The sequence below is a fragment of the Anomalospiza imberbis genome, chromosome 8 (genome assembly GCF_031753505.1).
Source record: "Anomalospiza imberbis isolate Cuckoo-Finch-1a 21T00152 chromosome 8, ASM3175350v1, whole genome shotgun sequence".
NCBI classification, from domain to species: Eukaryota; Metazoa; Chordata; class Aves; order Passeriformes; family Viduidae; genus Anomalospiza; species Anomalospiza imberbis.
In genome coordinates this window covers 27,852,480-27,868,975 of record NC_089688.1, presented here as the reverse complement: position 1 = coordinate 27,868,975, position 16,496 = coordinate 27,852,480, and the positions used below count along the sequence as shown (strand labels likewise).

At 42.9% G+C, this 16,496-nt stretch overlaps 1 protein-coding gene across 1 annotated transcript in view; it reads left to right on the top strand.

Moving 5' to 3' along the window:
* The first annotated feature begins 9,000 nt into the window (after window positions 1–9,000).
* The window catches only part of ABLIM1 (actin binding LIM protein 1), a 189,811-nt gene continuing 182,315 nt past the window's right edge, over window positions 9,001–16,496 (top strand). Inside the window, exon 1 of the mRNA XM_068198147.1 lies at window positions 9,001–9,141. Within this exon, the coding sequence (XP_068054248.1) occupies window positions 9,129–9,141 (13 nt within the window). The 5' untranslated portion in view covers window positions 9,001–9,128. The remainder of the gene's footprint in view (window positions 9,142–16,496) is intronic.

Genomic DNA, 16,496 nt, shown 5'->3' with positions numbered 1-16,496 from the left:
ATGCAGGACACAACACTGGGCAAATATTGCCTTCCCAGCAGCTATTCCTTGTTTGTGCTTCAGTTACCCTGTGTACCACCCTGCTTTACCTTATGTAATGGCTTGTAAAGGAGACCACTAGGAGGTCAGAAGTACATGTTGTCAGTAAAATGAGACATTTCTTTTCTAATCACATCAAGTTTTCCTCTAGTATTTCTGTTTCACTGGAAGCATTAAAACCCAGGCTTTCCTCTATAAGTAAATATATGGATGTTCTGCCATACAGTATCTACAAGTGCTAGCATATCCTAAATTACTGAAAGCAGATAAAATACCTTCAGTTAGAGTTTAGCCAATTTCACTGCAGGCTGGCAGGAGCACAAGGATACTTTTTCTTGTGGTAGTGGAAGCCAAAGCAAGGAGATTAAAGATAAACTACTCAGTTTATGCTATATTGCAGCTGTAATGAATGCAAGGGTCTGAATGTGGTATAAATAAACATAAAACTGGATTTTGCCCTAAAATACTGGGGGAAAAAAATTGAGTGGTCTACCTGATATAAATTGGTTCCCTCAATCTTTTGTCTGAGTACTTGCAGAGAGGGAAGTCTGGAAGCCAGAATCTGTGTGTGTTTCTGGGGAGAATTTAGGTGTTTAGCGTGTTTAGCCTTGACCCTACTGAGAGATTTCTGAGTAATTTTCAGATCAGCTCTGACTGCATTGTTTGTTTTCTAAAGCATAATAAGATTTCATTGTTACTTACATCTTTGGATTAAGGACTATAATCTGTTGATCCCTAAAATTTCATCAGATAATCTGTTTAATCATAAGCAAAAGCTGATCTTGATAGTCCATATGAGTTATGCAAATTAAATCAGGCACATTGCTACCATGCCAGTATAGAAGCTTTCAGCAGAGCTCTCCTTCTCATTAGTCCACAATTAAAAGTAGGTTTTTGTCATACTTTAAATTCGCATTTCTTTGTCCTGAGGTATAATTGAAATGTCTCATGGAGCCTGACATTAAATGTTGGCACTGTAAAACATTTTAATTTTGAAGCGAGTGTCTGAAATATTTATGACCCACTCGGTAGTGGCTTCGCGAGTAATTTGAAATTATTGATAGCACAGTTACCCAGGCAGGCCCAAACTCCAGTGCCACAACGCGCCCCAGCGTTCGCTATCCATGGAGCGCGATGAGAAACTCCAGCGGCGTTCCCGGGGCTGCCCCGGGAAGCGGCCGCTGCCTCCCGCCAGTCCCAGCTCTCGACAGCGGAGGGCGCAGCTGACCGGGCTTCACTCTGGGACCAAAGAAGGCTTCCGAGCGGCTCCCTCGCAGCGTTTTGTTCGGGAAAAAACATCCCTGTGTATCCCGGATAGAAGGAATTGGTTTGCCAGCTAGTGGTGTCACCTCCGGGCTTAACTGCTGTGTATTACCTGGACTGTAAAAGCTTTGGTTGCTACACCTGACTGCCCGTTGTCTTAGCAGTTCACTTGTCCTGCTTGGCTCCCGGATGATGTTATTTGAAGCTACAGGACTGGTTTGAGTTTACAAAGATATTGACTAGCCCTGTGGCTCTCACATCCCACGTGATATTTGTGTCATCTTCATTACAACTAAACCTCAACGAATTTAAGAAGGGTCTTCTATTTAAAGACTGGCCCTTCTTGAGAACTAACTGAATTCTCCTGTGGTACCCACAGAGGGGAGAGTGAGCGTGAATATCAACATTGCATTATTTTAACTGGTGGTGGGGGTAGAGGGAGAACCTGAACACTTCCTAGTAGAATTTAATGTTCAGAAGCGATACTCTGAGCCAAACTCCATTTCCAGAAAAAGTCTGTACTGCTCAATCCTTTGTAATTTCTTTCTGAGTCACCAGCCATGTAGGAACGATTGTCTGTACTTGGATGAAGCCTTTAAGGAACTGAGCTGGAGGCATTACTGACAATGAGCAAAGAAAATGAAGTCTGTAGTAGACCCAGCATCATGTAGGAATATTTCTGTTGCTCATCCCTCTTCTCTTGCCTCAGGCTGCTTTGGACTAGTTTGACATTCAGGCCTCATGTTGTGAAATGCTGAAGTAAGCAGACCTGTGTCTGCAATATAGCTAATATAAAGCAATATATTCCTGATTAGATCTTGGAGTGGTGCTGTAATACACTGTACTTGATTCCTGCCTGGCAGCTCATGTGCCAAGTGAAGTATTTCAAGGCATTTAGTTTCTCTGGTTTTATGTTCAGAAGCTGTTATCCTCTGGGTCTGCCAGGAAGTCCCAGGTGGTGTAGACTGAGCAGTTATTTGTACCTGGAGTGCTTGACTGCTGCTTCAGACACCTGCAGTCTGCATTTCCTTCTTCCTCTGCAGCAGCAGCAGCCAGGCAGCAGACAGCCAAGTGCTATATTGGCATTACGTGTACATCATGAATCAAAATTCTGTGTTCAGATGTTGAAATCCTGTACTCACAATAACCCGTTTCTGTGTGGTGTTGCAAAACAACTTGTCCCAGATCCAGATCCCAGCCCGCAGAGGGCAGCCCGACCCCGTGTTTTACTCCAGTGATGTGCTTAACTAGGGAATTCAGTCATCTGCTGGCATCTCTGTCGGCGGGACTTGCTGTGGAATAAACAACTGAATGTGGTGGAGAATTGGCATCAGCTTTAAGCTCAAATGGATTCAAAAGTGAAAAAAAAAAAAGCGTGACTGAATTAAACCTGGTTTGGTTTTTTTTTTTTTTTAACACATTGAAAGAAAAATATTGCATGAGAAAACTCATCTAGATCTGAGCTTTAAATACATTACATGTATGACAAGATAGATTTATTGGTATATGTCAATAGGCAAGAGAAATAAAATAACCAGAACCTCTGTACATGAACATATTGGGCAAGACTAACAGGAAAAGTGTCAGGGATTTTTTTCAAAATATTTTCAGGAATCTTTCAGAATTTGAATTTATTGTTGCCATGACTGTAGGATTGTGGCTTTTGGCTGGTTCTTTCACAACTGTATCCTGAGTCCTTGCGAAGCAGCCATCACAGTTTCCAGAAGATTTTTGTCTAGGAGGGTGTGTCTACATGCAGGCATTTGCCTTGGCTATAAAACTGATCAGTGCCAGGTCGGGCACCAGGGGCTGATATCTTGACTTAGTATGACAAGGAACAAGGCATTCAGTTCCTGAAAAAGAGCCAGTACTTTGTGCTCTCAAATCAAATTGCATCCACCAGCTAATTAAGGAATGATCTTGATAAGCTCTGAAGGGAGGCCTGTCCAATTCTGTACTTCTCAGCCAGAGGGCCCTGCAATACAGAGCTCAGGATAGAAAATACATATAAAGAAAATAGCATGTGAGAAAATAAGATAGTGATGTGTGAATTCCAGCAGTACAGAGAGAAACCTAAGTATCTCTTATGATCAGACATCAAATTACACACTGAGGTACTTTCATGATGAGTTAGATAATTAATTTTTTTGGCCCCAGTCTTTCTACCCCACACAAACCTGGCTGTTCACAGCAGAATGTAATGTACATTCTCAGAGTTTGGCTCATTGTAATTGCAACCACAGGTGTATTTTCCCTCTGATTCACCAAACTTTCCTGTGTATAGCAGTGCTGAGAGATTTTGACTCTAACTTATTCAGAATATTCTTTGCTATTCTTGCCATGTTATTCAGAACCATCTTTGCTAAAGTGAACTTTGACCAAAGAAATGCCGGCCATGTTTTACATGGTGTAAAAATTGCTCTATGGAAAAACACAAATGTAACAAATTCTAACTGCATAATTTAATTCAGTTTGGCCACAGCAAATTCTTTAGGGTAAAGGGTAAATCAGGGCACATAGTGAGATGATGCAGCTCTGAAAAGTATATACATAGCAACAAAGGCAGTTTGTGGGATTGTCTGTGTCTCTCCTGAATGCAGCCACTGGTGCAGGTCCATCATAGAAGGCCTCTTGGTTGGTCAGGCAGGACCTGCCCTCGGTGAAGCCGAGAGTTGTCTTTCTGAAGTCACCTCCCTGTTCTCCCTGGGCCTTAGCAGAGCTGCTGGGAGGATCTGTTCCCAGGCACAGAGGTGAGGCTGACGGCTCAGTGGTTCCCAGCCTCCTCATTTCTAGCCTTTTTAAAAATAGGAACAATGTTTGCCTTTTTCCAGTCACCAGGGACTTCACTTGGCTTCCATGACTTTTCCAATATCATGGAGAGTGGCCTGGCAACTACATCAGGGAATTTCCTCAGGACTCTGGGATGAGTCTCATCATCTCCCACAGACTTGTGCTCACAGCTCTTATTCACAGTACATACTTCATACGTGACCTTGGGAGAACCTGGTGCAAAACCTGGTGAAGTTCCTGACTCGGAGCTCTTTGTTGGCATCTTCCTGGTAAGGTTCACACACGGGTGATGCACAAGTTCTTCAGCAGTAAATGCTGCCCAACATTTAGATGACATTTCCAAAGCTGACTCTCAGAAAAGAATTTGTCATTTCGGCCTTTGTGTCCTAAGTTCCCACAGGTACAGCAGTCATTTTGATGGAAGAGCAATATAGAGTAGGTATTCACAGACTTCTCTGAGGGCTTTTTCATAGTTTTTCAGAATTGCCAATATTTCTGGCTTATAGAAAACCTATAGCATTTATGTGATAGCATCATCTTACATAATCTGTGTAAAACTTCCTGGGTTATTCAAGTCTGGTAGTCAAGACTGACTCAGGATAACGTAATTTCAATATTGTAACTTTTGCCATGAAAGTGCATATTCCACAGAGCAATATGGAGGGTTGAATAACGTAGAAAAAAAGAGTTTTTTAAGAAAACCAGAATAAGAAGAAACCAGGAAGATGACTCTGGGATTTGTCTCACTCAGGAGAACTTCCTATCTTTCTGATTTTTTTTAATGGCTAAGTCTCTTTTTATATACATGTGTGTGGGGTATTTGGAAAAAAAAGGAAAAACTTAATCAAAGATTTCTATTAATATTTGGTGTGAGTAATTTGGAGCTCAGTTCTCCTTTGAAATGTATAGAAGGGAACTTTTCTCCAAAAAGATTAGTGGGAACTGCCCTGGAAGCTCAGTGTAATCAGTGAAAGGCCATGTATTTATTTGAATATTTTGTCCATTACTGACTAATTGCAAATTCTAGTAAGAGTCTTATACTGAAAGTAAGAGAACTGTCTTGCTTTCTTGTCATTCATGTCACAGGAAACTATTTATTCTGAGCTTATTAAAATTCTGATTAAATTATCAGACTTAGTAATGCTCTAGATTTTGTTAGGTCTGATTTCCCTATAAAACAAGCCAGTGGAATTATGGTGGAAGATATAGGAAAAAATTGTAGAAAAATCCAATAGTTCCCATCATTATTCAGACCAATCCTGGCCATCCTTACCATTTGCCTTGCCCACCGAAACTGTTCTTGGAAATCTACTTCGTAAGAATTTGTCTGTTGTTCCAAAAAAAATCTGATTTTCTTCTCACAATGATTTTCAAGAGGAAAGATCCTGCATTGTGCAAAAATAGGTATACTCTGACTGATGAGTTATCTGCATCAGACAAAGATGCAATGCTGACTTTTACCTGTTTTTTTTATTCCCTCTGTCATTCTGTGCTGATTTTCATGAGAAAAAAAAAATATTTACATAACACTGATGGGTCTTAATTACTTTTAAAACTACTATCCTACTTTATAGAGACAAACTGGTTCAAAAGTGATTAAAGGAGAACTTTCTGGTTTATATTCACACAAAGGCTAAGTGACAGCAAGATATGCTGCACAGAGAACACGGTCCAGTATTTGGGATACTTTTCTTTGAAGATGCAAGTTCTATGCTTTGCTCTGACATAGATTTTCCCTGTGACCTTGGACAACACACTTAGCTCCTCAAGGGCATTGAGACAGGACTTGGAAACACCTATTGTTTGGTAAAGTATATTAATATTTGGCCATCTCTAAAAAATCATGAGGTGCCTATTTGGATCACTTGAAGCCTGAATACCTTAAAAAAATTACCTTAATGGATCTTTTTACACTATAAGTTAGAAACTTAGTCTGTACAGTCAATGGCAAAATGCAGGAGATAGGATCCTACTTCCCAGCTGACTAATTCAGAAGCCTCAGGTAGATGCCTGAAATACAACAATGTCAATCACTGCTCCTTAATGGACTTCTAAAGTAGTCAGGAAATGGCTCAATCAAACAGCTCAACAGCTGCTGCTGCTAAAAAGGATCTTCTCTGTTGCCTCTAATGGTTCCTCACCCTTCCTGGCTGTGCAGTTCTGCACTCGCCTTCAGTCATGTTCCAGTGTTTATCTGAGCCTTTGGTTCAGACAGCAAATGTAGGGAATTGGGATACAGAAAGTGAGCAACCCTTGTTAATTAATGAGCTAAAGTAGTTCCGTGAGGCTCAAGCCAGCGCTGCAGTGAGGGATGCAGGAGCACACGGTCTGGACTGAGAGAAGAGGGAGTGCATAGGAGAGTGAGCAAGCCTTGGATTGGCTTGTCCATCTTCTCTGACTCAACTTCACCTGTAAAATAAAGATAATGGTGTCTCACCTCTCTGTACCTTCCTTTTCTACTCTCTTGAGCTTCCTTCCACATTCCCTAGATACTGACAGGATCCCAGGCAGCAGCCTCAGGAGCTGATTTAGCTGCCCACATGCAGATTACCCAACTGGTACTTGTGGCTAATGAAGACATGGCCTCCAGAACTGGTAACTGTCTCCACTGCAGCTTTTCTCCTTTATTTTAATTTTTCTTCTTAAGTGTTAATTACTAAAAAACTCATAGGGATGTAGAACTTGTTCTGAATTATACCTTTCAGTCAACCTGAATTGAAATTCTCCATATCCAAATCTGAAAATTCTTGGAGGCAACTTGGTGGAGGGGACAGACAGGAAAATAGAACTCCATCAGCCTCAGGTCCTCAAGAAATCCAGCTAAAAAGCTCACTTTAATAAATGAGTGCTGTATCTGACCCATTTTAGTATTCTCTGGCCAACATGTCTGTTCAACTTCTCTGCCACAGAGAGTTTACACAATGAATGGAATAAGCTCTTTGTGTTCTGTAGAATCCCAAGGTACAAATGCCTTTCCCTTCCTACTTCCTAGCAGTATAAAGAAAGGAAGTTCTTAATTAAAAAGCTAATTTGTGCATGTTCCTGAACCTTCTTTTTAAAGCCATCTATTAAGTACCACATGGGAGAACCTGTGATGATGCTAGTCAGAAACTCACTGAGGAAGTGAATAGGAAATGACTTAATAAAAATACAAAATGCTGTCATACTACATTGGCTGAGGAAAACCTTGGCTCTTTTGGACGAGAAAGAAAATTTGAGTTATTTGTAAGTGGAAAATTCTTCTAATTTCAGAAAAGGAGTAGGGAAAAGAACTGTTTTTCAAGGGATGTCAGATCACCAGCTAAGGATAATACCATAAGAGTTTAGAGAGAGAAGAAAATATTTAGATTTATTTTATTCCTGCTGCCAGATTCAGAAACATTTGCAAGGGGGAAGAAAACAGAATGATATAAGGAATATGATTGAATTGAAGTGTATGGAACACCGGGGCAATCCATGGCAAAGAGAGCTGGATGTGGCTAAAAGTCTTTGCAGCATGTAAGCATGAGCACAAATTCAGGCAAACACATGTGCCAATTCATCTTTTGTGCCTGTATCCCCTGATGAAGGGGCATGTGAGTGCTGCCCATCCTGCTGCTGCTTCCATGCTTTCCTACACAAATGCCTTCCCTACTGGGCTGGCATGAAGGGGAAGGTGAGCAGTGCCAGAGGCTGCATCTGACACAGCAGAGGCACTGGCTGGGCTGCACTTGCAGACAGCAGTGAGACTCCAAGACACAGCTCCTACCAGCTTCCATTCCTGACCTGTGGCCACATGATCATGCAATCTTTACCACCTCTCTTAGATACGATTCTGGTAATTGTGGGGTTTTTTGATAGAAAAATTGTGTAGGCTTCTTGCTAGTATGAAGATGTGTAGTGCATGGTAGATCAGAGTGGAGGAGTGTGATTCAGTCTTTCCTGTCATTCAGTTTGCGTGTTGGCTCCTTGCAGAACATCACAGATTGGGCTTTCTGGTTTTGAGTTCATAGTTGCCCATTCTGAAATTGATAAAAGTCTGCTGTAATGTTTTAACTGCACTATTCTGATGTGGTCTTCTAACCTGTCATTCTTGACAAACTAGATTGTTGATTTGCTTAACTTTTGCCACCATCTAATAATCTGGTGGCGTAGGGGTTTTCTTTTTAGTGTGGCATGGGAATATTTGGCTTCACTAGGCTGGAGGCTTGGTAAAGGTGTCCACCAGATACTGATCTTGTTTTTCTGGTGCGTTGCATTTGGTCGCTTGCTACTTTTATTAAGGTGCCAGGAGGAAGCTGAGTGCTCCTTTCTGTGTGTTAACGCCATGACCGCTTTGCAGAAATTCTGTGTTTATATACAATTTACATACAGTTACGCAGGTATATCTTTGCTGTTCGGTGCGTGAATTTCAAGTTGTGCCACAGACTTCAGCGCCAGGTCCCGAACGAGCAGAGCAGCTGTCGCACGGCGCTGTCAGTGACTCCGGGAGCAGACACGCCTATCCAGCACTCCGAGGAGCTGGAGCTCTGCCGCGCTGCTCGCCTTGGCGTTTGTGGCTTTTGCCGGCGGCGCGGCTGTCCCCGACTGTCGCCCGCTGCGGCACCGCGCCCCGCACCTGGCCCCGCCGCACCCGAGCGCCGCCGGGCGCCGCTCCCCGCGCAGTCACCGCGCCCGGGAGCGGCTGCGGCCGCGGTGGCTCCGCCGGCGCCGCCCCGCCCCGCAGCCGCTCCGCGCCGGCACACGCACAGGCAGACCCGCACACACACGCAGCCCGCACACACCGCGCAGACAGCCGCGCTCCCGCCCCGCAGAGCCGCCCCCGGCGCCGCCCCGCACCGCGGCGGGCAGGGCAGAGCAGGGCAGGGCAGGCGGGGAGCGCGGCGGCGGCGCGGACCCGCCCGCCCCGGCCCGGCCCGGCCCAGCATCGGCCGCCGCCCCCCGCATCGGCCGCCGCGGCGCGGAGGGCGCAGGGCGGTGCGGGCCGTGCGCTGCCGCCGCAGCAGCAGCAGCAGCAGCAGCAGCAGTTCCGCGGCTGCCGAGCCCCAGCCTGAGCCATGTCTGCCAGAGGTGGGTTCTCTGCCGCGCCGGGGCAGCGCCGGGCTCGCGTCCCCGCGGGCGGCCGGGGCGCGGGCGGCGGAGCCGCGCTGACCTTGCCGCCCGGCCGCGCTGCGGTACCCCGCACCCCGAGGCTGCGCCGGCGATTTCGGGGCAGGGGGCGGCCAGGGGATGATCCTCCGCCGGCCGTCGCCTGCCCGGTACCGTTCTGCAGCTGGGCCATGCGGGGCTGGACGCCGCAGAGCATCCTCCGGGGCCGGGCAGCCGCCGCACCTGCCGGGGGCGCGGGGGATCCCGTTCCGCCTTCCCCGGCGCCCGGGGGGCGGCTGTAGGGGCGCGGGGAAGTGCGGCGGCTCGGTACGCGTTAAGTGGCGGTGGGAATGTATGGATTTATGCAGAGAAAGGAGCATGGTGGTGAGGGTGGGCGTAGGGTCAGACCTCGGCGGGTGTTGCTGCTCAGGGAATGGTAACGGATTGGAGCTGGGTGTCTGATGAGCGCAGTGAGGCATCCGGCTTGTCCTGGCATTGGTAACGCAAGTGCTCCTGGTAGGGTGTGGTGGTAAATCCAGTCCTCGGTTTGTACCTCTGATGGACATTTGCATCTGGCTTGAAATTAACGTTTTGAGTTTTACTTCAGATTGGCATTTTGTAGCATTATGGCTTAAACTTGAATAGCCTTTGTCTTTTGCGTGCATTTGTGTGTAAACTCTGGCTGTGTGTTTGCCCATTCTGGGCTGGAGATGAACTGATCAGCCTCATTGATTGCAGATCTCCTCTTGTCCCAGAGTTATGCTTCCAATATGAGAAACTGGCACAGGTGTGGCACAAAGACTGATGCTTTAGGGGTTTTTTTTATTACTTTTATTATACTTACAAATTAAAGGACTGGAGACATGAAGTTAAGCATTTTCTGAATGTTATCTTAACAAAGCAGAAATACTTGTAAGCATCTCCTGAAGACAGACAATTATCTGCACAATAATGACAGGTGAAACCACTCCCTGGCTACCTCTGACTTGAAACATATACTTAATAAAAATTATATATTACAATTTGACAAACCCCTGAATGTAAGGATGCATCTTGTTCATACTTTGATCTCTCTGCATCTTCATGAATACTGCTCAGCATGGACCAGTTCTTTCATCTGCTTGGATTGCTGTTGACATCCAAAGGAGCTTCATGCACATTGAAGGCATTGTGTGACTCCTAAAAGGTTGTCGGCATTTTGTGGCTATGACCATACTCCTAAAGCATCACACCCATTTTAGATATAAATAATAAATGGTGTTAGAGTGGCATAATTCTTCATGGAACAGACGATTTCATGCTTTAGGGAGAAATGGACTATATTGGTCTCCAAAGAATCCATTTCTGGAAGAACACTAAGTCTATGAGCATCAGTGCTGTGCTAAGGCTGCATTAGTACTTGTGGGGAACACCCAGCAAAGCTTTATAACCTGGAGCAGATTTGTTATTGAAGGGGTGCCTGGATTTGAAAAAATGACATAAAAACTTTGCAATTTCAGCTGTGCAGAGGACTCACCAAAACTGAACCATACAGAATGGGAAGCCAGGGACCATTTCCACTGGCCGTATTTCCCTTTTCTCTCCCCCACTGTCCCTCTTTCACATTCATCTGCACAGCACATGATGTTTGATGCCTGCTTCATTCTACTGGAGAGCTGCCTGGAGAAGAAAAGTGATTTTTTTCTCAGTCCCTCTCGTGCCATCTAGTTTTTTCAAAGAAATTAATTGGAGAGAGAGAAAGAGAGTAAGAAAGTCCATAGGTCTTTAGGGAAGTAGTGAATAAGATTCATAACAGATGAAGATATTAATTTCTATCAATATATCCCTTTAAAGTTAAACAAGTAGATTTATGTGGAAAATACGTGAGTCTGGTAAATAAATAGATTTATTCAGTGCTGACTAAAGGCTGTTTGTGTGTGAAACATTATAGACCATTGTCATTATTAATAATTTTAAACACTACTGCTGATAAAAGTCAACATAGAAACTTAACTTTTACACATTTAAGTGATATGACAGATCTTCATGAGGTTACTCAGGAGACTGTAGCACAAATAAGAAATGAGTGTTTATGGGGTTAGGGCTTTGTTTAAATGCCAGATAGGGACCCTGTGCTTCATGAAGGCAGATTACCTCATGCATATGCAGTCACATTAAAACCATGGTATCATTATGGTCTGCAAGCTCAGCGAATATTGATTGTTAATATTTTATGTGGTGTTAGATGTCCAAAGGTGATCATTATTATTCTGAATGCATCAAGAAGTTGGAGCTGTCTGCTTGTTGATTATATACCAGGCATAACTAGCATAGCAAAAGGGTTAAACATTCACCTGTGACATTTTTCTTACTAAACTGCAGAGGATATTCAAAGGATAGTAAAAAACCTCACAGCATTATCAGTGTTCAATCTGTGCAGCTCTCCATTCATCAGTTTTGCTCCAGGAGGCAGCATGGTGTAGTGAACTGACTGCAACAGATGAGAGAAGAAACTCCTGAAATCCACCAGTACCTCGTGACTTTTGGACCATTCCTTTCAACTCTCCTGCTCTAGTTCCTTGTTGTTATTTAACCAAAACTACCCTTATAGTCACTGAAATTCTGACACATTATAAATCAATACATAAATTATAACTAATAATAGAAATTCATATCATTTTGCCTTAAATAGAACTCTGGAATAAATAGTTTTATGCTTCCCTACTTGTACAAAGGAAATAATGGTAGCTAAGTTTTTCAGAGGGGCTGCTGTGAAGACTGATGTCTTACCTGTGCCTTAAGATGAATTTTGTGAAACCTTCCTTTTTTTCTTCCATTCTTCACAGACCTTGTTGTTGCAGTCCTTCACACCTGTCTCTCACCTCCTGTTGTTATGTAAATGGAAGGTCTCTAGCACTCTTCCACCACTTTCCTGGTAGTATGGCTTTAGCAGATGTGTTGACCAAATGCCAGATGAAGCAGCACAGACAAGTATTCCCAGAAGCTTGAACAAATAATCATTTTGGAAATCTTGTGACTGAACTAGGAGCTGAAACAAACTTTGAAAAATCACTTTTCTCTTCCCTGTCAAGTTGGACTCCTTCCCAGGGCACTTTCATGTCCTGCTCCACAGCCTGTTGGGATCAGTGGAGAGCTGCCATTGACGTCAGTCAGGCTTTTTAGTTTTGCAGTTTGCAAATGGCTTAATATTCTACTTTCAGCTGTTGTTAAGTAGTTGCTGTTAGGACTCATACATGAGTGAGTTTGGGTGTTGGAGTAAGCCGTATAGATTGTTGCTTACCTAAGGGCTTGTTTGCAAAGAGCTGTAAATTCCCTGGATGAAAGACATTTTTCTAAAGCCAAGTATAACTGTGACCTACTTGTGCATGTTATCTCACACTGCTTAAAAACTGTCAAAACTACTTGTTATCATGGAGGTCTAAGTTAATGGAAAAATGGCTATTTTTAACTTTTATAATCTTCAGTTATGCTAGAGCAAACAGGCACAAATGGGAGTGTTTGGTGTGATCAAATACAAAGATCTTTGCTAATTTTTTTCCCCAAAAGTTGAAAGAATTAGCATGAGATGTACTTAATCCAGTAGCAACTGCTTCAGGAAAGCAAAGACTTGTGAAATAGGAGGTTTATCAAGACTGGTGTGGTTTTTTTTGTGAAAAAGTAATTGAATTTTGACAGAAGCTAGTGTTCAAGAAATATTATTGCTGTCTAGTTTTAACAAGCTGGAGTGTGCTACCCTGATGCTGCTAATGTGGGTATTGTAGAGAAGGCAGGTGCAGTTTTCAGCCTGCTCGACAGTCAAAGTAGTAGAACTGTTTAATTTAAAATTTTATTTTATACTGCAATCCTTGTCTTTTCTTATATGATTTTTAAACAAATGTAGATCAAAGACTTCTCATTTCAGACAAATAAATCACCATGACAGTAGTGAGAGAGAGTCCTCATTTTACAGGTGAGACAAGTCCTGGGCTCTTTTTTTTTTTTTTTTTTTTTTTTTTTTTTCCTTTTCTCTGAGTCTGAGGGTCAGGTCAGAACAGGGGAATTTCTGCCTTCTGGGCCTCTTCTCAGGCTCCTCATTTGTTCATACACAAGTTGATAATAGAGTTCTAACAGCAGATGAGAAACTTCAACTCATTATGTTGTGCTCTGGTAGTAATTCTTTCTTCCTAGACACTGCAGTTTTCTTGGTTGATCTATCTCACAGCTGAGAACTTTTGTGTGAAGAAATAATCAATTTTTCAATGAGAAATTTGCATACTAAATCTTGAGTTCTTACCATTAACAGCCTTTATTCTTCTTTTCCAAATCTGCTCGTTCTCCTCAGATGGCTGTAGACATGGCTGCTGTTGCTGGCAGCAATGGTTTTGATTGAAGTCTATGCTGAGTGATTTAAAAACTTGCTGCTGGGAGCTTCTGGTCAATGTTTTATTATGGTCTGTGATTTTCAGGGTAATATTGTTCTTATCTAAAGGAACTAGCCACCGAAGAGGTGGCTGCTGTATCCTTTTCTGAAATCCAGTGCTGTGTTTTTCTGCTTGTTGTCAGAGGTATTTCTTTCAGGCATGTCATGATGTCCCTAATTTGTGATGTGACTATTTCATGGCTGCTACCAAATGTTCTCAGGCTGAGTGACTTGGAGAGTGGGGCAGTGTGAGCTGGCTGGACATGTCCTTCATTTTAGAAGCTGAGGGTTTTAGCATGCTTATGCTAGTTAAGTATTGTAGTTTCAATGCTGCCAGTCCTAGTGATTTTCCCCATTTTCCTTGCTTCCAGGCTCCATAGCCTGAAGGAACGTTTTCTTGGCAGGCTTTGGGGCTCTGCAGCCCTACCTGAGGCAAGCTGTGTGTGCAGTCCTGCCAACACAGCTGTTTCCCACTTGGAATACCTGTGCAGGGCAGAATTTGGAACTGGCTCTGAGAGCTTTTCTCTCCTCCGCTTTTGCCCCAGATTTCTTTTGTGCTGATTTTGTACTGTTATTTAATCCTGTCTGTACTTTCTGTTTATTTCTTCTAAATACATGTAATGATTTATGCTTTTTTGCTACTCATTTTAGGGTCTGACCCTCAATTTAATGTCTTGAGTAGCTCAGAATCAGCATCTGGATTGTCAAATCACTGAAAGCAGTGTGTGTCTGCACATGAGAACCAGTAGCTGCACCTGAATCTGTAGGCCTGGTAGAGCTTTTGTTTCAGTGGGAAAGAAGAATATTTTATAGAGGTGTCTGATTTAAACAGCAGTGTATCTTTTAAGCTCTTTTTAAGGTTTGATGCCTTTTCCAATTTTCCCCCCTCAACAAAGCTTAGTCTGTGCTTTGAGATTAATGAAAATTAGTCCTGAATGCATGGAAAAAGTTGCATAGACTAATGGCAACAACAAGAGGAAACTGGGACAATGAGGTAGAGTCTATTTTAGATGCATGGTTTTGAAAGGAATTGCAAAGAAGGAAAATAAGCATCAGCTTATGGAAGGAAAAGCAGCAAAATTGCTCTTAGTGAAGAACACCAGAACCTTATGCATTTCACAGTCTCTGAAAACAAGAATGGGATTTCTATTTTTTCTTTTAATAGGTTTGAATTGAATACTTCAGATTATTTTTTAATCTAATCTGTTAGTAATTGAAGATGAAAGCCACACATGGTTAGTTCATATGACTAGGGTGGTATTTCTTAGTTTTGCAGCGCTAAGGCAGTCACACTGTGGAAAGCAGACTTTTGCCTGTGAATTCTGATACCAGAAAGTAGCCTTAATTTTTTTTACCACATACTGTTTAGGCAAAAGTATCTTTATAATTAGGTGTTGTTCTTCATTAAAACCTAAAGAAAACTCCTAAACAGGATACAGCAATAGCAGAGAAAAACTGCTAGACATGCATTTTTTTAAATGCTCAGCTTTTATTATGTCATGTTTTCAGAAATAAGTAAGGTTTCAGAAACTCACACCCAAATAATAGTCCCCTATGTTGTGGAGAGAAATCCTTAGTTTGTAAACAAGGTTGGGCCAGATAGGCTTCAAAAAGGTACACCGGTGTGATGGGGTTGTTTTACATCCTTCTTTTATTATTTGTAATCCAGAACTTAATCCAGAATTAGGGCTTTGGCAAGTCATTTTGCTCTATGTAACTGATGAAATGCAGCCACATCCACACTGCAGTGCCTGCTGTTCACATGCACGTATTTGAGTTGAAATGCAGAGCTTTAGTGAGAGCTGAATAGGAGCTACCTCTGATCACCTGCCCAAGTTCTTGTGTGGGTTCTGCAGCCTGTGATGGCTTCTGTGCTGCTGCAAAGTTTGTTGTGGCCAGCTTACATATCCTTGGAGTTATTTATTCATGGATAGAGACGATGATATGCACTTCATGTTGAAAACTATTACTCTGCTCCTCTGAATGCCACATTTTGAAGTGGAAGGAGGATCTGGTCTCATAATTGTAAAAAAGATTGGTGTGTGAAAAAGTGTGATGAGCCAGAGTGTTTTGTGGCACCAGTATGCTCTCTGCCTCCAGAGAGGGGGCTGCTGGCATTTTCCTGCTGTGCTGGTAGGATTGCAGGGAGAAGTCCATGGAGAGATGCCTGCTCTGTGCAGCTGTGACTGAGGGCACCCGGAACAGCAGCTTGAAATAGAGAACGTCGAGAAGATGATGTTCTCAAAGGTGAGGCAAAAGGTGCTTTTATCCCCTGTAGTGTAATTGCAGTTTCATCTGAGAGGCTGATACAAGAAAACCAGTCCAAGCCAGCCAGCAAATTGTGAGGTTCAGACTCTCTGAAGCCTTTAGACCTGTGCTTAGCTCTCTTTGGAGCATGCTGACGACTGCAGTACATGCTACTGTTCATTGATGAAGCCAACAGTGTTTTTTTTGTATTTCTTACAGACTTTTTTCCTGATAACCTCTTGCCATGACACTAAGAAATGTTCCTTCTGGAGGTCAGTCAGAGGGGTGGTCATAGCACAGAGGGCTACAGGGAGGGCATGATAAGATGTTCTGATTTACTGCTTCCTTACTAATAAATAGATTTTATTCTGTTTCTGGAATGGCAAAACAGGTCATATGTATTGTCGCAGAGATGGACACATTTTAATAAAAAGTGTGAAGCTGAAGCAGTTTTTGTAACATTTTTTTAGTAGCTGTCGTTCCCTTTGCTGTAGCTGGTACCTCAACTTAATAAGTGGGCTCTCATTTCATCTATTCCTCCAGTGTAAGTCTTATACAAGTAAGGACTGTGAGATTTCACTCAATGAAAGGATTCTGCTTTAATTACTGTTATTATAAATCTGATTTTGTTTCTATTACATCAGGCTGGTATGAGGCATCTTTGATCAACAGAGAAGTCAGCAAAACTGCT